Source organism: Fukomys damarensis, unplaced genomic scaffold (assembly GCF_012274545.1).
Source record: "Fukomys damarensis isolate Sample0158 unplaced genomic scaffold, DMR_v1.0_HiC HiC_scaffold_16, whole genome shotgun sequence".
NCBI classification, from domain to species: domain Eukaryota; kingdom Metazoa; phylum Chordata; class Mammalia; order Rodentia; family Bathyergidae; genus Fukomys; species Fukomys damarensis.
Window position 1 is genome coordinate 132,700,639 of NW_022900928.1, and position 24,869 is coordinate 132,725,507.

Genomic DNA, 24,869 nt, shown 5'->3' on the forward strand with positions numbered 1-24,869 from the left:
TTTTTTTTTTTTTTGTTTTTTGGTATCAGGATCAAACTTGGGTCCTTGTGCTTGCAAAGCAGGTGCTGGAACCACTGAGCTATATCCCCAGCCCACTTCTTCTTTTAATAATTAATGCTGTCACTCTGTAGATCTGTACTTTTCATGAATAAATTAATTTTTAAGTAATTCTTCATAAACGCTGATGTTCTTAAATTCTGCTTTTTGTTCCATACTATTCATTAAGTGGTTCTTTGATAACTAGTTAATAAAATACCCTCACCCAAGAATAACCAGATTGTGTAGCTGATAATTTCAGATTCATATGGAACATGCTCTTAACAGTGAATTTTTAATTTGCAAGTGTAAAACTCCTTCATGCATATTTAGGGGAAGAGATGCTTACAATAAAATTGAAATTCTTCCAATTCTTCTATTTATAGTTTCTTCAAAATTATCTTGCAGAGTGAGGGGAGGATTTAAAAGATTAACTGTAGCGGGTGAGCTGTCTTTTTCCTTCTGGGAACAGGTTAGATCAGACTCCCCTTGGTGCAGAGAGGATGACAGGGCGCTAGGTGGGCTCAGAGCTAGTGTCCCTGGGAACTCTGGGACAGGACTAGGGTGGTAGGAGCAGAGGGAAGCATTTCTGGCCAGAGGGAGAAGCTCAACACCAGCTAATGCTGCAGAGAGCCCGGGTGCACCTGTCAGAGTCGTGTAGGTGGCAGGGACAGGCTGGCCTGGAGCTGTCACCTGACCATTCTCGGATGCAGGCTGCCCCAGCAGGGGTGACTGCACCGGGGTGTGGGGGGTGGTCTTCTGGAGACTGGAGCGACTCCTGGGGAACTATGAGGAGCTGGTCCTGCCATTCTGGGCAGCCGTGGGGTCTACTGCCTTGGTTCTGAGGTAGGCAGTGGAGAAACTCACTGCCACATCTGCCAGTGGTGTGGGTCGCGACCCGTGTAGGCAGCAGGGGTCTCTTCTGTTCTTGCAGGGAACAACAATGGGGCGTGGTCAAACAGGAGACTGAGGCAGATGGGGGCAGTTCTGCTGCTTCTCCCAGGGCAGGAGATGAGTATTGCAAACAACTCCCAGGTCCAGTGGGTATAACAAGATGCTTGGCCCAGGCCTGAGGTTCATGCAGACTTCTCCACTGTTTGTGGGCTGCCACTGTCAGCTTCCACCCTTGCTCACGGGTCTGATTCCCCCTGGATCACACAGCCTGTCCTCTTTGCTCTCTTTGTAAGAGTTCACTACAGTTCCCAGGCACAGTCACCAGGGCCCCATGAGTGGCTTCATCCACAGAGAAATCCAGGGGTCTGATAGCTGGCTGGAAGCGGGCCTTGGGCTGTGAGGAGCAAGGCTGCGGCCCCTGAGCTACCTACAGCTGTGTCTCTGCCCCCAGACGGGCTACTGTGTGGGGCCCGCTCTTGAGAACTTATGCAAATTAGAATCACAGGGAATAGGGACCCTTCGGGATCCAGTATTGTGAAATGATTCAGATGAGGGACCAAATCTTCTGGATCTACTCCTGGAGCTTCGAGACAGCCCACTCTGGTCAGCTGTGGAGCTGTTTCACAGCACTACCTGCTTTAAACATGGTGCCGATCCAAGCCCCAGCCCCACATCCTACGGAAGGAGGCTGTGCCTCTCCCACGAGCCTGATGAATACCCTCCCATTATTGCACGACGAGAACAGCAGCTGGCAAGCCCACCCTCTCCACGGAAGGGGAGGCCTCCGGTCTCCTTCGGATAGTGAGAACAATTAGGTCTGTTAAAATAGATCCAAGATGCCAACGCCAGTGACAAATCTGAATAAACACGCATGGGTTAAATGAGATATGATTACTTTCCCGGAGTCACCTTCTCGGGTATTGTTCCCTTCTCTTTACCCTTGAGGAAAGACAATCGAATGATTTACTGTGAGGAATGAGAATTCAAAGCTACACAAAGTACATGAGTTGTTGAAGCTGCCACTTATCCTAACAGGTATTTGTAAGTCACTGGAAAAGATGGCAACTGAATGTCAGTCACAGAACAAAGAAAAACTCTGCAACAGAGTGGTTTGCTAGGAAACGAGTGGCCTGCTGCAACTTCGGCAGATGTGAGATGATTCTGTTGGTTGAAAGCCAAAAAGAGGTCACTGAAAAGAAAAGAAATCAGATGTCTAAAATTCCATAGAGTTCTTTACCTTAGTTTTTTCTTTTGTTCCTTTCTTTTCCTTCTCCTTTTTGGTTTTCCTCTTTTCCTTCTTCTTCTTTTTGTTCTTTTCCTCATCATCTTGGTTTGTGAGGATATCGTCAATAACCTGGAAGAAACCCCAAAAGAATCACAGCATTTACCAGATCCCCCTGTCACCAAGAGGACCGCTTCTCCTGCCTGTGAGGAAGCACTTTCACTGGTTGCATCCCCTTCTCTACCCTGTGCTGGACACTGGAGGCTGACTCCTCCTGGGGGACCACAGAGTTCCCTGGATTTGTCAGAAGGACGTGGCCATGGGGTCTCATGGGCAGAAGGAGAGAGATTGCCTCCTTCTGAGTTCAGCTCCTCTCTAATTCAGAGGTACTCTGTCTCTCAGGGGTTGTGCAGAACGTAGCACAACTCAGGACTTCCTCAGTAACTCAGCAGTAGATAGGTATGATAACCCTGCCACACTGCTCCAGAGCCCATATCTGCTTCCTGTCTGATTTCCCATCTCAGAAATTGCTCTCAGAATAACTTCCTTTTCCACGAATGAGCATATATCTCTTCTTTCACCCAAGATTTAACTTACATTTCCTGCAGTGACAGAAAAACCACTTTTCCTACTAAACTTTAATTCTTGGTTTAAAACAAAGTACCTTGTTTATATAGGACTGGCACTACTGGAGAATTAATATAGGTTTATCAAGAAATCATATAATTCAGTTCATTGTAATATGTGTTTACTAAATAATTACTCACTGTCCCTGACAGCTATGAATTCTGGGAGATACCAGAGTGCTGTCGGCAGGGCTCACTTCCTGTGTGGTCCTTGGGGTTCTGCTCATCACAGTTCAGTGACCAAGACAGGCTGCATCATTTATCTGAGACTCTCAAATAAAGCCAACATTCCACTCAGAGCACTTATGATGTTCCAAGCACAGTTCCGAGTGCTTCCCGAAACTGAACTCAGTTCCTGTTGAGCAGTCCCATGGGTGGGTGCTGTTCATGCCATTTTACAGATGAGGCATCTGGGATGCAAAGGGTCCAATAGCTTGGCCAAGGAGGCACGGCTAGTGAGTAGCTGTGCTGTGGTCGGAACAGGAGCTACCTGGGATGAACGCCATGATGTAGAGAAGAGGCAAGACCTAGAGGCATCCAGGTCTGTTTTTCTCATATGAGGAGATGCATATAGTTAAAGGTTCCTACTCTACAGTTTCTGGCACATATATACATATCCCTTGCATAAAGACATAATAAGGGAACAGCAACTTCTAAGTTCATTGCAGTGGTTTCATCTGAAGACAGAGCAAGGAATGCCATTCTAAAAGATAGGAACGGGGAAGATGAGACAAAGGCATTTTACTTCTAGTATATCAGACCAATCCATCTTCCTAGGGGTAAATTGTACTCAATTATGGCCTATTCTATTTCCTAAGAGAGCTGATTTTTTTTTCTGGGGTTAATTTTTAAAAAATCTGTATTAATGTTGTTCTTAGGATCTTAGTTTTTAATGTTGAAAGTGTAAAAAAGAATAACTGCCAGTGTATTTGGCAGCTTTCTGTTACTGTAACAAGTATCTGAGATAACTTAAAAAGGCGAAGGGTTTACTTTGGCCCACAGCAGGGTCGCCTGACACCATTGCTTCTGGAAACATGACGAGGCATCTCATGATGGTGGGAGGAGAGAAAGGTGCTCATCTCATGGCAGCCAGGAAGCAAAGACAGAAAAGGGCAGCTGTGGTCCTGATATCCACTTGAAGGGCATAGCCCCTGGGACCTAACTTCCTCCTGCTAGGCCCTACTTCTCAAAATTTTCTATATTAGTATATATTTGCAATACATAATGAATATATTCATCATGGAGGATTGGGACATATAAATATCACATCTTGATCTTTTATTGTCCTTAAAGATTCTTTCCCCTTCTAATCATGCTATAGGTTGGCAACCAAAACTTTAACACCACTTATCCAAAAAACAGCAATCATGGACAGAGCAGGGTATTCTGGCACAAATAAACAAATGTTATGTGGCAGTTCTATTTTAATAAGTAAGGGCTCTCCTTACTGCTTTCCATAGTAATAATTTATATTCCCATCAATGATGTATGAGAAAGGCTCCCCTTTCCCCCCATTCTTGCCAACACTTGTTATCTTCCCTCTTTTTGATAACAGCCATCCTAACAAATGCGAGGTGATGTCACATTGTATTTTAATTTGCATCTTTCCATGATGTTGGGCATTTTTCATGTTTGTTGGCCATTTTTGTATGTTTTCTTTGGAAAAATGTCTATTTAGATTTTTTTTAACCCATTTCAAATTGGGTTGTTTTCTTTCTATTAGCCTCCATTTATATTTTAGATCGTGACCTCTTCACAGATGCCTGGTGTGCAAATATTCTCTCCTAATTCATAGGTGGTCTATTTACTTAATTGTTTTCTTTGCTGTGGAGGAGCTTTTTAGTTGATGTAATTCCATTTCTCCATTTTTACTTTTGTTCACTGTACTTTTGGGGTCATATCCAGAAATCCATTGACTAAACCCACACGATGGAACTTCCCCCTATGTTTTCTTCTAGTAGTTTTACAGCTTCAAGTCTTATGTTCAAATCTTTAATCCATTTTCATTTGGTTTTCTAAAGGGTGTGAAGCAAAGGTCTAATTTTACTCTTTTGCATGTGGATATCCAACTTTCCCCATTCTATTTATTGAAGAAACTGTCCTTTCTCCACTATGATTCTTGGCACTTTTGTAAAAAATCAACTGACTACAGTGTGTGGTTTACTTCTAGGCTATTTGTTCCACTGGTTTATATGTCTGGTGTAAGCTTTTTTGACTATCAGTTTAATCAGTATAACAACAACCCACAACCTTCAGACCAATTAGCTTTTTTGGTTATCATAGCTTTGTAATTAATTTTGAGATTAGGCCATGTAATGTCTCCAGCTTCATTTTCTTTGCTTGTTTTGGAAATTGGTGGTTTTATGGTTCCATATAAATTTTAGGATTTTAAAAATTTCTGTGAAAAATGTTATCAGACTTCTGATAGGGATTTATGCTGAATGTGTAGATCACTGGACAGCACAATATAGTAACAACATTAGTGCTTCCAACAGATGGACACAGTCATTTCCCTTGTGCTTGTTTCTTCTTGAATTTCTTTCGTCAATGTTTTATAGTTTTTAATATTCAGATCTTTTACCTCCTTGGTTAAATATGTTTCCAAATTTCATTTTCAATGCTATTTTAAATAGGGTCTTTTTTTAAAAAAATGAAATTTGTTGGTACATTTTAGGTATACAATACAGTTTGTATAAGCAAACATTCATCTTAGAGTCATTCATATGCCTTTATATGATGTATCTTGGTTCTTATCTTTTCTCCATTCCCTGGCCCTCTCTTTACCCGCTTCTACCTTTCTTTGTTTGCAAAGACTTTGTTTCCATGTTTTTCCTTTTCTCATAGTTTTTTTCCCTTCTTACCATTCTCCTACCCCTCCCACTTCCCCTACTCCTTTAGGACTTTTCTTCCTATTTACAAAATATCAATTATACATTTTGATCCTTATTTATACTTTTAGTTTTTCACACCAGAGAAACTATTCAGTATTTACACATGTGTGTCCTATTTATTTCACTTAAGAGTATGCCCTTAATGTGCATCCACCTAGCTATAAATGACTCTAGTTTTCTTGTTCTTTATGGCTGAGTAGTACTCCATTTTATGAAAAAACCCTGCATCTTCTTTATCCAGTCTCCAGTTGATGGGCTTTTGGGCTGTTTCCAAGTTTTAGCTATTACAAACTATGCCACTATAAACATGGGTGAGCATATATCACTGTGCTATGATCCTTTTAATTCTTTTGGGAAGATACCCAGGAGAGAAATAGCTGAGTCAATTGGGACTTCTAATACTAGTTGTTTGCAGCATCTCTATTTTGATTTCTACAGTGGTTGCACCAGTCTGCACTCCCACCAAAAATGAAGAAGTGTTCCTTTCTTTCCACAACCTGGCCAGCATTTGCTATTGGTTGATTTCTTGATGGCAGCCATTCTTTCTGGGGTGAGGAGAAATCTCAGTGTTGTTTTCATCTGCACCTCTGGAATGACCAGTGATGAACATTTTTTTTGGGGGGGGGCTTTTTTGAGACAGGATCTCACTAAGTAGTTGAGACTGACCTGGAACTCACTATGTAGCCCGGACTGGTCTCAAACTCACAGTGATCCTCCTGCCTCAGCCTCCTGAGTGTTGGGATTACAGGCATGCACAACCATGCCCAGCGATGAACATTTTTTCATGTTCATTTGCTGCTTTTACTTCTTTGTTTGAGAAATGTGTGTTCATGTCAGATGCTCATTTTTGAGTTGGGTCTTTATATTTGGGGTCCTGATTTTTTTTAGTTCTTTATATATTCTAGATAGTAGACCTTTGTCCAAGGAACAGATGGTAAAATTTTTTTCCCTCAGCGTTAGGTTGTCTCTTAGCTTTGTTGGTGATTTCTCCTGCAGTTCAGAAACTTTTCAAAAAGATGAGATCACAGTTGTTGATTCTTTCTTCTAGTTCCTGTGCTACTGAGGATTTGTTCATAAAGTATTTTCTTATGCCAGTATCTTCAAGAGTTCTACCTAACTTATCTTTCAGCAAGTTTAGTGTTTCTGTTTTAATATTTAGATCTTTAATCTGCTTGGAATTTAGTTTAGTGCATGGTGAAAGATAGGGGTCTAGTTTTAATCTTTCAAGTTGAAATCCAGTTTTTCCAACACCATTTATTAAAGAGGCTGTCTTTTCTCCAGTGAGGATGGTTGGCTTCTTTGCCAAAGACGAGATAGCTGAGTATATCTGGAGTTATTTCTGCATCTTTTAATCTATTCCACTGATCCTTGGGTCTGTTTCTTTACTGGTACCATGCTGTTTTTATTGTAGTGGCTTTGTAGTATAGTTTCAAGTTGGGGTTGGTGATATCCCCTGCCATGTCTCTGTTGCCTAGAATGGCTTTTGCTATTCTAGGTCTCTTCTGATTCCAAATGAATTAATTTTTGGATTGTTTTCTCTAGTTATGTGAAATACACTGTTGGAGTTTCAATAGGGATTGCATTGAATCTGTATAGGAGTTTTGGAAGTATGGCTATTTTCACTATATTGGTTCTTCCTATCCAGTAATGAGGGATGTCTTTCCATTTTCTTATATGCTCTTTAATCTCTTTTTTCAGAGTGTTGCAGCTCTCAGTGTAGAGGTCTTTTGCTTTCTTTGTTAGATTCATTCATAGATATTTCATTTTTTGAGATGCTATTGTAAAAGGGATTGTTTCCTGAATTTGACTCTCAATGAGTCTGTTATACAAGAAGGCTATTGATTTTTTTTAGTGTTTACCTTGTATCCAGCTACTCTACTGAATCTGTCAAATAAGCCTAGAAGTCTTTTGGTGGAGTTTTTTGGGTCTTTTATGTAGAGTGTCATATTGTCAACAAATAATGACAGTTTAACTTCTTCCTTTCCTATCTTTATTGCTTTTATTTCTTTCTCTCGTCTAATTGTTGTGGCTAATGTTTCCAAAACTATATTGAACAGGAGTGGTGATAGTGGACATCTTTGTCCTGTTCCTGATTTTAGCATGAAGGACTTCAGTTTTTGACCATTTAATAGGATGTTGGCTGTTGTTTTTTCATAACCTTTACCAAGTTGAGATAAAGATAATCTATTCCAATTTCCTGCAGGTTTTTTAAAAAAATCATGAATGGGTGTTAAATTTTGTCAAATACTTTTTCTGCATCTGTTGAGATGACCATATGGTTTTTGTCCTTAACTCTGTTAATATAGTCTATTACCTTTATTGATTTATGTATGTTGAAACATCCTTGCACCCCTGGGATAAATCCAACTTGGTCAGGGTATGATCTTCTTGCTGACCCTCTGTATTCTGTTTGCCAGAATCTTATGAGGATTTTTGCATCTATGTTCATTGGGGAGATTGGCCTGTAGTTCTCTTTATTGGTTGGGTCTTTCCCTGATTTTGGAATCAAAGTAACACTTGCTTCCAGGAATGAATTTGGAAGGATTGTTTCCCTTTCAATTTCATCAAAATTTTAGAGTATTGGCAACAGTTCTTCTCTGAATTTCTTGTAGAATTCACCAGTGAAGCCATCAGGACCTGGGTTTTTCTTTGTTGGTAAATTTATAATTACATTTTTAATTTCACTGATTGTAATTGGGGTGTTTAGAATTTTTTTTATCTTTTTTGTTTAACTTTGGTAATTGGTATGTATGTAGAAATCTGTCCATTTCTTCTGTGTTTTCCATTTTATTAGAGTATAGGTTCTCAAGTAGTTATTGTTGATTCTCTGGATTTCTGCTGAATCTGTTGTGACTTCACCTTTTCATTCCTAATTGCATGGATTTGAGCTTTTTCTTTCCTTTTTATTGATAAGGTTGGCTAAGGGTTTATCAATTTTATTTATTCTTTTGAAAAACCAATGCTTCAATTTGTTGATTTTTTTTGTATCATTCTCTTAGTCTCCATTGCATTGATCTCTCCTCTAATCTTTACAATTTCCTCTCTTGTATGAGCTGTGGGTTTCTCTTGTTATTATTTTTCTAGGAGCTTAAGACTCAGCACTAGGTTATTTATTTGAGCTTGCTCTGTTTTCCTAGTGTGGGCATTCATGCTATGAATTTTCCACACAGAACTCCTTTCATTGTGTCCCATAAATTCTTGTATGTCATATTGGTATTATCATTAAATTGTAAAAACTGTCTAAATTTCTCCTTTAATTTCCTCTGTGACCCATTGGTTGTTCAGTTTCCATTTGTTTGTAAAGTTCTTGGGGTTTGTTATGCTATTGATCTCCAGTTTAAGTGCACTATGGTGTGATAATATAGAGGGGATAAGCTCAGTTCCTTTGCATTTACTTAAGCATGTTCTATGAACTAATATATGGTCCATTTTGGAGAATGACCTATGTGAAGCCAAAAAGAATGCATATTCTGATTTTGTGGGGTAGAACACTCTGTAAATATCTATTAAGTCCATTTGTTCAAAGGCTAGGTTCAGTTCTAGTATTTTGTTGTTGAATTTTTGTCTAGATGATCTATTTGTGACAGTGGGATGTTAAGGTCCCCCACTACAATTGCATTAGTGTTTAATTAGTTTTACATGTCTTTTAATATTTGTTTTGTATAGTTAGGGGCATTAGTATTTGGTGCACATATATTTATAATTGTCATCTCTTCCTCTTGGATTGTTCCCTTTACAAGGATGTAGTGACTGTCTTTGTTCTCTCTTAATTAGTTTTGGTTTGAAATTTACTTTGTCTACAAGTAAGATAGTTACCCCTGCTTTTTTCTGGGTTCACATTGCATGGAGAACTGTTTTCCATCCTTTTACTTTCAGTGTATGAGTTTCTTTTTGAACTAGATGTGTTTCTTTTATACAGCATATGTTGGCTTTTGCTTCTCAGTCTATTGTGCCACTCTGTTTCTTTTGATTGATGAATTGAGGCCATTAGTATTGATCATTACAACGGATAAGTATTGACTTATCATATCATTTTCCTGTTTTTGGCTCTTTTTAATTTTTTTCCCCTCTCCCTTTAATTTCTTGCCTTATCTAATGAAATATTTGGATTTGCTTTGTTGAGCCTCATGGATTTGTGACCTCCACTGTCTTTTTCTAGGATATTTTAAAAAAATTATTTGGAGTGCTGGTTTGGTACTCACGAAATTTCTTAGGTGTTCTTTGTCATGGAAGTACCTTATTTCCCCATCAATTTTGAAAGATAGTTTTGAAGGTTATATCAGTCTAGGTTGGAAGTTGTTTTCTCTTAAGGCTTGAAATACCTCATGCCAGGCTCTCCTTGATTTGAGGGTTTGTGTTGAAAAGTCTGCTATGATTCTGGTGGGCTTTCCTCTGCATATGATTTGTTTCTTTTCTCTAACTCCTTGTAGTATTTTGTTCTTCTGTTGGGTTTCTGGGATCTTGACTATTAAATGTCTAGTTGTAGTGTTTTTTTGGACTATGGCAGTTGGAGTCCTATATGCCTCACTTATCTGTATGTCAAGTTCTCTTGCTCTGTTTCGGAGGTTTCCTATCATTAATTCTGTGAGCAGTTTTTTCTTATGTTGTTTGTACTTTCTCCTGCTTTTTCGTAAACTCCTATCAATGTTGCATTATTCTTGTGTCATCTGGGAGCTTTTGGATTGATTTCTCACTGGCCCTCCCCTTGGCTTGCAGCTGGGAGGCCTCAGGTCATTTTCTTGATTTCTTTCTTCTTCTTTTTTTTGCAAAAGAGGAAGAGGTAGCCAGATGTGGAAATGGGAGATCGCATCTCAGAACCATTTGCTTATGGACAGGGTCTGGGCTGCTTAAGGGATTTGGCACCGGGAATTGTGACTGGAGGTTAGAGGTAATCGGTGGCTTGCCAGTGCACAATTGGGCTTAATCTGTGGTTGTCCTCATGACTCACAGGACTCAGGTCTGATCTGCATCTCTAATATCTGTGATTGTAAAGTTAACTGGAGCTATGTAAGTAAGAACTGGTGACTCTGGTTAGGTCTGGAGGGGGCTTACTCAGGTTTTCCATTTTAAGACCCCTGTAGATGAGAAAGTTCCCCTGAGCAACTGGGGGAAAAATGCTGTTCTGTTCTCCCAGTTCCCACCATATAGCACATGGCAAATATCTCCGAAGATTAAGGAATGTCTGCTTTCTACTTGGCCCCAGTGGCTGCATGCCTTGGACAATCTGCTTTCCCTCTCTAGGCCCAGTACTTTATCTGGGATGGACATGAGGTTGTCTAAGCTCCCAGTTTAAAAGCAGGTCCCTAGTGAACAATGGGTCACAATAGGGTCAGCAGCTGGCAGAACTGGCCTGGTGTGACCATTTTCCTCAACACTAAACTGTGTCACTTAACTGAATTACTTTTTAACTTTCCAAGTCTCAGTTTCCTTACCTGTAAAATGGGTCCATATTTTCCCTGTGTCTCAGTCAGGTAACAAGAATCTGGCAACATGCAGATTCTTCAGTTGCTCATCATCGTGGAATGTTCCAGGATGTCCTGTCTCAGTTTGTCTCTTGCAGTTCCCAGAGGACGAGAAGCTGCCTATTCAGTGTGGCTCCATCTGGATTCCTTTGCCTTCATACCTTCTCCTGTGAGACATCACTGGAATTCTTTCCTACTGAGAAGGATCCCCCTGTTTCCTGATGTGCAAGTGAGCCCTTCAGCCCAGCGATTCCCTGCCAAGATATTTCCCCTGGACTCTGATTCTTGGGCCCCAATCCATCCTCCCACAGCAGCCAAAGGGAACATTCTGAAGGCTATCAGGACCATGCTACACCCTGCTCTTCTCAAACTGGCTGTTATCTTACTGAATATGTAGCCTATCACTTCTCTCAGCTTGCAGGAGAAGTACTCTGGGTTGGCCTATTTTTCTATCAGTTTGGTTATATCATCCCCCTCTCCATGGCCTGCAAAAATTGTGCTGAAAAAAGTCCGATGATAACAGTTTTAAACTCCCCTGTATGCAATCTGCTTCTTTACTCTTGCTGCTTTCAGAATTTTTTCACTTTGATTTTTCATAGTTTGACTATAATGTGTCTTGGTGAATTCTTCATGTATTTGGTGATTTCTGAGCCTCCTATATTTGTATGTTTGTATCTTTAGATTTGGGAAGTTTTTGGCTGTTATCTTTAAAATAAACTTTCTCTCTTCGCCTTAACTACTATGTAAATATTATCTCTCATTATGTTGTACCATAGACCCCACAGGCTTTCTTCAATTCTTTACACTTTTTCTTTTTTATGTTCTGACTGGATGATTTCAAATGATCTGCTCTGACCATGCTTATTCTTGCTTTTAATTCGTCAGTTCTGATACTGAAACTCTGGATTTCATTTTTAAACTTGTTACTATATTTTTCATCTCTAAAATGTGTACTGACTATTTCAATGTTTCTCATCTCTTTCTTTAGATTTTCACTTTGTTCTTGTACTATTTTCCTGATTTCATTATATAGTCTACTTGGGTTCTTTTGTAATTTGCTGAGCAACTACAACTATTTAAAAATCTGTGTTATACAATCTGTGGATTTCTGATTCTTTGGGGCCAGGCTCTGACTTCTATTGCATTCCTCTACATGGGCTGGCTCTGTAAGGACAGATCTTCACCTTTGGGAGTGCAGGGATGGAAACATGCTGGGGATGCTACAGCACTGAGTCTGTTGCTGCAGGGCACTGAGTGTGGAGTCCTATGGTGGCTCCAAACTGGGGCTGCTGCTGGTTATCCTCAGCTCAGGCAGCGGAAGTCTTTGTTGTTGGTGTCTACGTGGGCCTTGGTGGTGAGGGCTATGGGGTCTTCAGCGGCTGTCAGGGCTGTTGGGATTCTTTACCAAGCTAGGGGCCTGGTCCCACTGCAGTGGCCAGAACCAGTAGTATGCACACCCCCACCTGTGGAGGCCAGCTACCAGTACATGGGTGGCAGCTGCAGGCTGGTGAGTGCAGTGGTGGGGGCCAGGGTCAGAGGCAGGGAATGGGGTCAACTAAGGATACACAGGTGACAGTGGGGGTCATCAGCCTGCATGCACCCAATGCAGGGGCCAGCTGCAGTACAATGACAAGTGTCAGATCATCTCTGTGTGGGCAGCAGTGGGGTGACAGGAGGTGGGTCTGCGTATGCAATTACAGGGGAGCGAGCATGGAGGTTGGGGCAGGGCTGTGTGGTAGGGTCAGCTGCTATGCTCAGTCAGCTGGGGGAACCAGGCTAGAAGGGCCCAGGAGCCTGGCTGCAGTGTCAGTCTCAGGGGTGTGCAGTATTGGGGCTGAAATCGGTGTTGGAGGTCTCAGGCTGTTTGCGAGAATATACACAGCAGCTGCTCTGGGTCCTGGGTCAGAGCACCCATGGAAGCAGCAGCTGGAATGCTTTGGGGACAGGGAACCTGGATAATTCAAAGGTCACTGGGAGCGGGTGCTGGGCTGGGGCCACAGCAGCAGATGTAGTCATGCAGATCTGGGTGGCACTAGAGACAGGGCTGCTGCAGGCATCTGGAGGATGTAAAGGTGCGAGGAAAGGCAGGGTCCTCAGTGGTGAAAGCTGTTGATTATTTCCAATCTTGTGCTACTACTGTTGTTGTTGACATGCAAAAATCAATGCAAATATTACTTTTCAGGGACACGCATATGGAATTCATTCTGCAGGTAAATTCCTAAAAGTGAAATGCTGGATCAGGAGTGTGTGCATCTGTAGCGCTGTTCTTGGTGGGGTCAGTCTACCCTTGCACCAGCAGTGCCAGAGCACTGTCTCTCCACAAGGTTGCTGTCAGAGCATTGTGCTTGCCAGTCACACAAGTGAAAAATGATATACCACTGGGGCTTTTTTCTGAGATGTCAATATTGAGTTAATTCTTTTCATGTTCTTCAACTATAGAGAAATCTTTCACAATAAGATATGCACATCACTGCCTAGAAAGTCAGCCGCCTGCCTTTCTTTTTTTGGCCCGGTGGCCAGAGCTGCTCTATTGCTTGTTTTTTTTTATTTTTAAAAGTAAGCTTATTCATCACGTGACCATCACTGTAAATCAGTTTCAGAACCTTCCCACCACCCCAGTTAGAGCCCCTCGTGTCCACTAACGGTCGATCCCTTTCTTCTCTCCTTCTGCTCTTCTCTACAAGCACTACCTAATTTCTTTTTCCACGGGTTTGAGTTTTCTGGACATTTCATACAAATGAAATCATATAATATACAGTCTGTTGCCTCTGGTTTCTTTCACTAGGCTTAGTGTTTTTAAGGCCCATCTACATTGTAGTATATATTATCTGATGCTTTGTTTACTCCTTTTTATTACTAAATAATATTTCATTCATTATTTGGGTACACCGCAAATTGCCCGTCCATCCATTCATAGCTATTTGGATTGTCTCAAATTTTGATTATGAGTAATGCTGCTATGAATATTTATGTTCAAATTTTTGTGTGGGTATATGTTTTCATTTCTTTTGGACAGAGTCCAAAGAGAGGAACTGTTGTATCATTTGGTAAATTTATGCTTCACGTTTTAGAAACTGCCAAGCTGTTCTCCAAAGTGGCCATAGCATTTTACACTCCCAGCGGCAGTGTAGGAGGGAACCCGCTGCTCCAATCCTCACCATTTGCTATTTTTTGTGTTTTGCAGCTCTCATCCTACCTGGGGTGAAATGGCACCCCACTGAGGTCAGATTCACTGATGACTAATGGTGTTGACCTCCAAGAACGCCTTCCTGCTCTGTGTGGAGGAAAGACCTTCCCACCATTTCTGTTTAGATCGTTCATCCTCTTTTTGAAGTGTGGGCAAACTTTGCACATTCCAAGTTCAAGTTCATTAACAAATATATATTTTGCATATATCTGTCTTCTCCTGGACCGCCGCTTCTCTTTTTCATGCTCTGAATGCTACCCTTTGAAGAGCAAAGTTTTGAACTTTGGTAACATTCAGTTTGTCAACTTTGTCTATCGTGTGATTTTAACGTGTGTGTCTTTTACAAATATGCGGCTGGTCATCTTTTAACATGTTGAATCTCTTCCATTATGTTTCAAATACATTTGGATCTTCATTTCTGGGAAGAGTCTGTTGATGCCCTTATGCTGTCTTCTGTATCAGGTATTGATCTTTCTCTTGTGCATCGATAGGAGTTCTCTGTGTATCAAGAAAGTGATCTCTTGTGATATTCGTTGCAAGCAATGCTTCCAATGAGCCATGCATCACCTTACTTGGGGACATTTTTTTCCTTGCAGGTTAAAGAACATTTATGTAGTCGCATTTATCCACTGTTTAATCCTATGATTCCTGGGTTTGCACTGCAGTTAAGAACCTCTTTCTCATTCTGAGGCCACGATGTATTCCTTCTTGGCATCTTCTAGTCTTTTGGGGTTTTGATTTTGTATTAAATTTAAACTTGTGGTCTAGGTGGGGTCATTCTGGAGTGAAGTATAAGGAGACAGGAATTTAATTTTCTTTTTCAAGTGACAGCTGGGCTATTTTAATACCATTTATTTCCTTTTATTCTCACACATGTAATATATTTACAGTGCCCATATGTATTTGAGTATATTTCTTGATTTGCTATTCTTTTTCACTGATGCATCTTTTTAGCCATTTTCCTGCATCAACAGGCTTTTAATATATCATGTTTTCATACCTAGCTGGGCTGGGTATTTCCTACCCAAAACTTTCTACCCAAAGTTTAGGATGACAACTAGTCCTGTTTTTCCTCCCACAGGGCTCCAACATAAGGTTGCTGGTATTTTTATTTGGCTCCTGTTAAATTTATAGATGATGCTGTGATCTTGAGTTTTCTAACCCAAGAACACGTTTGCTCTTGAATTTCTTTCCCTGTATCCCTCAGAGTTTTACAACTTTTCTGCACACAGAATACAAAGTTATGAGGGTTTACTTCTGGGTGTTGTGTGTTTGTGTTGTTGTTTTAATTGGATTTTTTACTGTGTTTCTATCCAGCTGTTATTTGTGTATACAAAACTCTCAGCAGTCTAGATAGTAATTTTATACTTCTCCATATTCTCACATGTTTTAGTTCTTCAGTTTATTCTCTCTGCCTCTCTATGTACAGAATATACCCGCAAAAAGGGATCATTTGCCTCCTCCATCCACTTTCTGTGGGTTCCTTCTAACAGTCCTCAATGTTTTGTGTGGGATGATGGTTAATAATAGTGGTGACAGTGGCCTTTTGTGTATTTTTTCTGCCATTAGTGGAAATGTTTCTAGTGAATTTAATTAAGCATGACATTGGGTTTTGAACTAAGAGAAAAATAATTTTGTTACGCTACGAAGCATCTGTGTATTTCAATTTTATTCAATCTTATTTTTAATATCAGAATGGATCCTGAGTTGGTAAAATGCTGCTTTAACATCCATGGTGATAAATTTTGGTCTTTGCATTTTCATCGCCTGTGATGCACATCTAAACACACAGATCCGAACTCCAGTGTTCTCGGATTTCAGAAGGATCACTGCCTGACTGTGGCATTTCACAGTGCTGCGGGTGTTGGCGTGCCGCTTCCTGTTTACTCTGCAATAGCTGGCCAATTAGTCCTCAACATACTCCCAAAGTTTACTCTAGAACACCTTATTTTCTCATCACCGTAACATATTGATAGTCTTTGAAGCAACAGGCATGACAGTTTTTATTAGTGGTCTCTCCACTTATAAAACGTAATAATTCTTGATCACTGAAAGTTAAATGAACAAGCTGCATTTTCTTAAAACAGGAAATTGGGTAAAATTTTTGCCTAAACCCTTGTAAAGGAGATGCATGGTTTTATGTGTTTACATTCCGTCTTCTGGGTTTGGTGCCCATGTGATGTTGCTTCCATTAGAAAGCATTTGTTTATTGCCATAAAAAAAGAAAGAAAGTGTTTGTGTTCTTCCTGTGTTATAACCACATGAATTAAACTGCGGACACATGTGGTCATAGACTGTGCTACCCAGGTCAGCTAGGCCCACTGCTCCTTCTAACACAAGCAGCATCTCCTGAGGCTTCGTGAGGGGTGCAGCACGCTGCTGTCCCCAAGGATGGTGTCCCTTGGGGAGGGAGGTGCCCCTGTTCTCTGCCTGACAGAGAGCGGGGCAGAGCGGAAGTTGCTGTCGGGGCTGCAGACCTAGCACGTGGTGGGACGTGATTTGTGATCCCCGCCTTTCTCTCTTCAGTCATCTGCCTTTTAAAGTTAAGTTACTCTGTGGTCCCCTAGGCTGTCTTGCTAGATATATTAACCAGATGACGGCAGTTTTCTTTCTAGTGTGACTGGAAAGTAACTTTACTTTTTTAAGGTTTCTCATGGACAATTTAGACATTCCACTAACAGTCTTAATCCTATAATCACTACCTTTCTAAGCCAACATGAAGCATATTTGGCTGCTTTCCCCAGACTGGCAAGACGCGGCTTGTGACTGGAGATGTAGCTGCAGGGGCAAGTCCCAAACACATACCACAGCGAAATAACAGCAGGCTCAAACAGCAGGCCCCCAGGGCAGGGCCTGCGGAACCACCAGATAATAGGGTTGCTATGAGAGGTGATTGAAAATACAGTGAATATTTAAATTTAAAAATTATTACACTAGAAGACACATTGCCACGAATCCCCTCATCCTCTCTCATTCTTCCTGCTTTCTGAAGCAGCTCTGGAGTCCTGTCGTGTCTTCAGGTTTGCAGTCACAGCTGCCTCAATGCCCTGAATGGATTCCAAAGGGTGACCTTTTCATGGTCATTCTGACTTTGGGAAGAGCCAGAAGCCGCATGGCGTCAGATCCCAGATGAAGAGGTGCACGAGGGCACGGTGTCTTGTGTTGTAGCGGTTGGATGACGCTCAGCTGCCTTCCCCGGCTTTTTGATTGCTCCTTCTAGACTAGAGCTCTGGGAGAAGGCAGATGGCAGGAATGTCTGGAGGCTGAGGGGTGGCTCTGGGACACAGGGACTGGGAGAGGCTGTGCAGGGTGGGTGATGCCAGACCTGCAGCTTGGGTGCTTGTGTCACTAATTTTCCTACTGAAGAACACGAGGCTTTTTCTTTGCCGATGCTACGAGCAAGGCAGACAGGAACAGCTTCTACAACGACTGTGGCACGGGCGGCGAGCTACAGCATGGGTCAGACCTGGTCTGCCACCCTTTCATCGAAGCAGAACTGCATAAGGTTCCACATCCTGTCTTTGGCTGCTTTTAGGCTGTAAAGGCTGAGCTGAGTAGCTGCGGCAGCGAATACTGAGGTGTGTGTGTTTTTTAAAAGGTGAATGTTTAAACTTAAAACATTATTATAACACTGCCATTAACCCCCCCGGACGATACCACTCCCAACTTTGAACACACTCATCCCATCATTCAAAAGCCACTTCGTGGAGCTGCTCTGGAGTATCATATCACGAGATGTGATAAAAAAATCCGGTGATCGCTGCTGCCAAGTGCCAGCCCACAGAGAGGCAGGCTCGGTAAAAAAACAGAGAGGTGGGCTCCTCATCCACCTCACTTACCAGATCTGTCAACTTGTGACTCCTAGCTCTTCCCCCAAAGCCAAAATGACCATGAAAGGTCAATGTTTTGAATCAGTTCAGGACACTGAGGCAGACACAAGAGCATAACTGAAGACACAGATGAAAGAGCACTTCCAGAGTGGCTTCAGAAAGTGGCAAGAAGGAGGGGATAAGTGTGCCTGAAGGGAGGGAGGATTGCAAGGGGGGTTAAGGACAATGTGTCTATGATTGCACCGTGTATGTGTCCCAGACCCTAGAATATCTACTATGTGACCCTTCACGGAAAAAGGTTTTGGCCTCTTACTTAAGGGCAACTTACAAGTATAAGTTCAAGTCTATTTATAACAGAAGATCCCCTTTAGCATACTTCCTCTTTAGATATTTTCATGAATTCTTCCAGATAAACTCTACAATAAATTTGTCAGTACAAAACTTACTTTGGCTTTAATTGAAACTCTATCAGCTGCACAGAATAATGGAGAGATAATGCATGCTTGTATTCCAGTGAGTCCTTCCTTTCCAGGGAAATGATACATTGACCTATTTGTTCAAAAGGCTTTCATTTTCTTCAGGAAGGTCATCAGTATAATTCTGTACAGCTCTGTTTAATTTGTCAATATAATTTCATGTGAAGTTTATCGTGTTTTCTAGGAAGACAACTCATAATCGGAAAACTGATAAAATGATTGCTTCTAAAACATTTATAATTCTTCTTTAAAAATTTGAGGGACAAGGGGAAAAAATGAGAACCAAGACCTGTCATGTAAAGGTACAAGATCCCAATAATGAATGTAACTGTACTGTATACCTAAACTGTACAAATAAACTGAAAAAAAAATTGTTGTGTCGGTTAGAATTTCCAAAGAAATACTCCCTCACAGCTCCAGTGGGGACACATGGGGCCCTGAGAGCCGACAACATGCAAAGTCATGGAAGGGTCCTGAAGTGTAGGGGGACCACCGGGTGGGCGCTGGGGCTCATGGCCAGTGATGAGGAGGGAGGAAGGGAGAGGAGATGGGACTGCAAGGTAGGCAGGGGCTCAAACCCTGGGGACGCCTGAAAACGAGCTGCTCAGAATTCACCAAGAAAACGAGCTCCATGTCTTTCAATGATCAGAATGGAACAGGTTGAATTTACTTTGAAATAGATCTGGAAGGAAATACATGGACATATGCCCCCCAGCACATCCATGCAAGGACCTGTAGGAAATAATCAAACCCCAGTGACACTTCGCACCCACCATGCTTGAAGCCGGAGGAAATGTGATTATGATATATTTCCATCCTATTTCTCAAGCATATCTGTACCTGTTCTGGGGTCTTGTTGGAAAAAATAACAGCCGACCCTCCATCTTCTGCATCGGGGTAGTTGGGAAACGTGCCAGTCAAATTCCTGCCGGGGGAAAGAAGGCAAATTAAAACAGAAATTAGATCCCCATTAACTGGCTTGCTTATGCTCATCGAAGTGAGTGACATTAGTAAGCATGGGCTTCCCGGGGATCAGGGCTGAACCTGGTGTCCTGGAGGAGCCGAGGCCCTGGGACGGTGGGGGGCAGCTCTCCTCCCCTGGGGCTTATTAGTCTGAGACCAGCATCTCCAAGACAGATTATGCTTGCTTCCTCCCTTCCTTTCTAAAAATATTGAGATGCTGTGTGCTTGAGTTAAGAATGAAGACAGAAGCACAAATCATTTCTTCCTGTTTAAAATTTAGGACAAACACAGGGTTTTGAAACTAAACAGAAGGACAGAGTGGTGCAAATGGCTCATTTGTTTAGTGAGCGTCTGAAGTACGCGTATGGGCTTTAGGGTTCAGGAAATCTGAGGCCCTGTGTATCTGAACAGCAATTTTTTTCTGTAACCACATAATTTCTACATTTAAAAAGCAGGCGCTGAGATTTAATGTTGGGAATCTCAGAAGGGGCATGTGGTTAATATATCTAAGCCAAATTGACTTTAGATGATGGTATATTTGCTGTACATACAGGGAAAAAAGATTACCCGACTCGTTCCATGAATTCATCACTGTACAGAACCTGTGGTTTGGAAGGGACCACCATGTTTAGTCCAACTTTACAACAACGGGTCTCAAATTTGGTCCTAAAGAGCCTTTTACATGCGATATTTTCTGAGGATCCCAAAAAGCTTTTGTTTATGTGAGTTACAGCTATTGATATTTTGATATTTTTTAGATATTAAAACTTAAATTTTCCTTCCTTCCTTCTCCCCCTTCTTCTTCTCTCTCTCTTTCTGTTTTTGTTGCTTGAGGCAGGGTCCCTCCTTACGTTCCAGGTTGGCCTTCAATGCATCAGGTAACCCAGGCTAGCCTCAAATGTGCCCTCCTCCTGACTCAGCCTCCCAGAATGCTGTGACTACAAGCATGTGTCGCTATACCTGGCTAGAAATGCTGAAAATATATGTTTAATTCATTTAAATAAATGCACTACTTGGTGGCACAAATAACATTGTTACAAATAATATATTTACTTTCCAAAGGGTATAACTGTTTTTCATTTTTTCCCCCAAGTCTATCGGTGCCTGGCAGGTTGCTTATCTCCACTTTCTGGATTCTGGTCTATGCAAACTGTTGTTTGAATTGAAGTGCAGGGAAAAAAAGCCAGCCTCACACAGAGGCGCGAGTAGAAGAGGAAGGGGTGTCTGAGTAGATGACCATGCAGAGGGTGTTGATCCGACACTGCCGTGGCCCCAACAGCCTGGCCATAGTATGGAGTCTGAAGCCGTAGCGGTGACTTCCCCTTCTCTGTTGCACAGAGCTCTTGGCCAGGTGTGACTTGCAACGTCGCGGCTCAGTCTGGAAAGCAACGGTCCCAGCATGGCAGAGGTCTCCCTGGTGCCGGTGCGTTTCATCCATGGAAAGTCGCTTTCGTCCCTGTTGATGGCACCTCCGACCCTCACTGAGTGGTGGAAGGCGAGGCCCAGGTCGCATTTCCAGCCTGGGTGCCATGTGACTATGCTGTCTCAGATCTGAGCCAGGCTGGGATCTCAAAGACCTCCAAATTCACACTCAGCATGACGGTATCTCTTCTCACCCCTCGCACCTCTCCCTGCACTTTACAAGCAACTGTGCAGCACAACTTCACTCATATTTTCAAGCTTGAGTGTTTTCCAGGACTCGAAACAATATATATATATATACATTTTTTTTTTAAAGAAACTCAATATTTACATGTGCCATTTAGAACTAAATTGGCTGGTAATCCCCCTTTCCCTCAATTATGGGACACAGGCATTGTCAATCCAAGATTTAATGCTACTACATTTCCACTGTCATTTTGGCAGCATGATCTGAAATGTATTTTTAAATAGAAAAATGAACATATTTGGTTGTTCTTTGCTGTGCTAGTTTATTTAAGTTGAAACTGAATTACTTTGAAGAATTACAAAACTGTTGTAGGAAACACGTCTAAAAATTTGCATCTAAAAAATGACAACCCACCCAGGCAGCTCTGTCTCATACACACACACACACACACACACACACACACACACACACACACACACCTGTGGGAACACACTCGTGTGCACTGTCTCTTTCTTGTGCTCACATAGCTCATCTGTCCCTGGTTTGTGGTGTCTGGGGATCTCTGTCCCCCAGAGCCCTTCCTTTCCTGTGACCTGGTCCCTCAGAGCATGCTGAGAGAAAGCAGGCCAACTTCCAGCCTGGGTTTCTGACTCCCAGTGGTGGGGGCTGTTGGACTATCTTCAAGGGGTGGTGGCAGCCTGCTGCTCCCGAGTCCCTCCCTATACAGCGGGGGCCTGACACAGAGGGGCCAGGCATGAGGCTCAGCTTTGTGCAGGACAGGACGTGGAGGAGCCCCAGGAGAGAGGTGATTATCAGGGACCCAGACAAGGGAATCAGAAATGTTCCTCTGCTCCCAGCACAGACAGCTGGTGCGTGACAGCCTTTTCTAAAGGTGATGCCCACCTGGGGCTTCCCCAGGAGAAGCCCAGGATCCCAAATTACAGGGAGTCAGGGAGATAGTGCTTTTGATGAAAAGTGGAAACCAAAGCGTCTGCTTTCTGTGGAACCCACTCCCTCCAAGCCACCGTGTCCCTGGTGGGTGCTCGCTCACTCCTGCCCCCATCTTCCCGCAGCCCCGGTCACCAGGCAGGGTCACCTGGACGCACAGGGTCACCACCCAAGGGCTGAGTGCCTGGACAACCCGTGCTGTGCCCAGGCTTGCTGCATGGGCATCGGGCTATCTGCACAACAGCAGTGGCCACGGTGCAAGTGGACCAGTGCTAAGCCCTGGGAAACACAGCCACAGCTCAGGGCTCAGCTGCCTCTGCCAGATCATGTCCCCAAGCTGGGAGGGGACTGCCAGCTTCCTGAGACTTCTTCCCTCCTGCCCTCTGCCTGAGGCTCGGGGTATCCTGCCCTCTACTTCACAAGCCTCACTCTGTTGGGGACCTCTTTTCCTGAGCTTCCAACCCCTTCCACTGTCCCATGGGGACCACTGAACCCTTGGCCTCAAGTTCGTGTGTCAGGGTCCTGAGCTGCCACCTTGTTTGGAAAGAGGGCCACTGCAGATGAACTCCGTTAAGATGAGGGCATACAGTGGTGGCCTAGATCCAGGACAACTGGGGTCCCGGTAAGGAGTGGGGTTTTGGACATGGGATGGGCAGGTGCAGCAGAGAGATGGCCACCTCCCAGCCAAGGAGGGCACCCCTCAGAAGGCACCGACCTGGGTCTCCAGTGACCAGAATGGGAGAAGGACTTGCTCCTCTTCTCACCCTGGGCTGCAGGACCAAGTTACAGCCGCCCAGGGCCAGCATACAGCTGAACCAGGGCCCTGCCCCGGGGCGTGGCCTCTGAGGATGGCTGTCCCTTCAGGGTCCCTGGCTCTGCACGCTGGATGCCCCCTGCTTTTCTGTCCATGCCTTCTCTGTCCTCTTCCTGCAGCTGCTTCTGTCCAGGGAGCTCCCACAATGGGATCTGCACGAGGCCTGAGTCTCCATGCACCTTCCTGGCAATGCGGGCTGCTGGCCTCCCGTTCAGGCCTCCTCTGCACGCACTGGTCCTCCCGCTCACTTTCCTCGTCTCCCCACCTGTAACGCAGAGGCGCAGAGCCAGGTGTTGGGGTCTCCCCCTTCTCATCTACACTTTCATCGGGTTGGCCTTGTCTGGTTCATGGCTTTACACACCACTGATGAGCTTCAGCTCTACTGAGCTCTCTTGGCCTCACCACTTCCTGGAACTGCAGGCTCGTGTCACTACCGGCCTGACCTCTGGGAGCAAAGCAAAAGTATTTCAGCGGAGTGTGGTGGTGCGTGCCTGTAATCCCAGCACTTAGGGAGGTGGAGGCAGGAGGGTTTTGAGTTTAAATTCAGCTGGTTCACTTAGGGACTTAGTGAGATTCTGTCTCTAAATAAAAAATTAAAAGGGCGGAGGACACATCAAAGTGCAAGGGCCCTGGGTTAAATCCCCGGAGGGTGGGGCAGGCAGGGCAGGCGTCTCAAGCTCCTTGAAGTCCCAGTCTCAACTCTTATCTCTTACCTCCTCTTGCACCTTTCCCACTTCAGGAAATGGAAACTCCCTGTCCCGGCCACTCCGGACACCAGAACCTGGCATCGTCCATGTCTAGCTATTTCTGTCACACCAGTGTTACTTCCATCTGCAGGCCCCCCCTGTTCCACCTCCCCACCTACATCCAGTGTCAGCTCAGCATGGCATGCAGGGTGGGGACCCTGCGACCATCACTGTCCCTGGATGACCTGGTCTCTGCCGCTCCTGGGCTGCCCTCCTGGTACCTAGCTCACCAACTCGCTGGCTCAGGAGGAAGCCTCTGTCCATACAGTTAGTTAATTGGACCCTGGGCTACTGGCACAAGACCAGCTCGTGTGATGGCAGGGACGGCGCACCCCTCCGTTCTTGAGGGCATCCTGGCTTGGACATAAAGTTGTATGGTCCCTCCACTCACCACGGCTAGTGCGACGTTCTCTGTCACCTCCCTGGCCCTGTCTCCCACCCCTGTCACCCTACATGTCCAGATCCAGCGGCTCTGACCACCTCCTGCTCCCCCATTCCACCTCAGCCACACCGGGTAGCTGATTTCTGCATGGGCGTTGAGGTCTTGTCTGATGGTTCCTCAGCATCAGGAGGTCCTTCCTAACCATTTGTATACAACACATTTTTATCCAAATAGAACAGCCCCTCTCGTCTTACAACAGCAGATCTTGCTGAGCGGTGTACCTTTGGCGTTAGGTTGTTTTGGGGGAGATTACCTCAGTTTCTCTTTTTAGTCTGAAAAGTACTTTAATAGATGAAGAGATCTTTTCTACTTTAAACAGATTTTGAAGCCAAATTCCCCACACAATTATTAAGTGTTAAATATGCTGCCTTTGTGCATGATAATTATTTAAATGGCACAGCTTCCTCTCAATTATAATTCTAAAGCTGCCTGATGATCTTCAAACTTGCCTCATTTTGCTGATTTACAATGTGTGCTCAGATGTCATTCCAGAATCCCCGCCCTCCCCAGCTCCTGCCCAGCTGCCCGACTCTCATTTGCCCTCAGTGGCAGCATCAGGCAGGGTCAACGCAGGTGCTGTGGGCACCCCGACCACCAAGTGGGAGAAGCCACTCAGAGGACAGAACTCGCCACTTGGCTGCTTGAAAAATAACCTGCTCTCTGTGAGTGAGGGCTCTGTCGTCCACCCAGGACTACAGAGCAAAGCAGGAAAGGGGCCGGGGC

General features: G+C 43.6%; 1 protein-coding gene across 3 annotated transcripts in view; it reads right to left on the reverse strand.

The window, feature by feature from the left end:
- The window catches only part of Iqca1 (IQ motif containing with AAA domain 1), a 125,196-nt gene that overhangs the window by 57,884 nt on the left and 42,443 nt on the right, over positions 1-24,869 (reverse strand). For all 3 annotated transcript variants that reach the window (XM_010626120.2, XM_010626119.2, XM_010626118.2), the window contains 2 exons: positions 19,465-19,549; positions 2,168-2,284 (listed from right to left, as the gene is read on the reverse strand). In XM_010626120.2, coding sequence (XP_010624422.1) covers positions 2,168-2,284; positions 19,465-19,549 — 202 coding nt within the window. The remainder of the gene's footprint in view (positions 1-2,167; positions 2,285-19,464; positions 19,550-24,869) is intronic.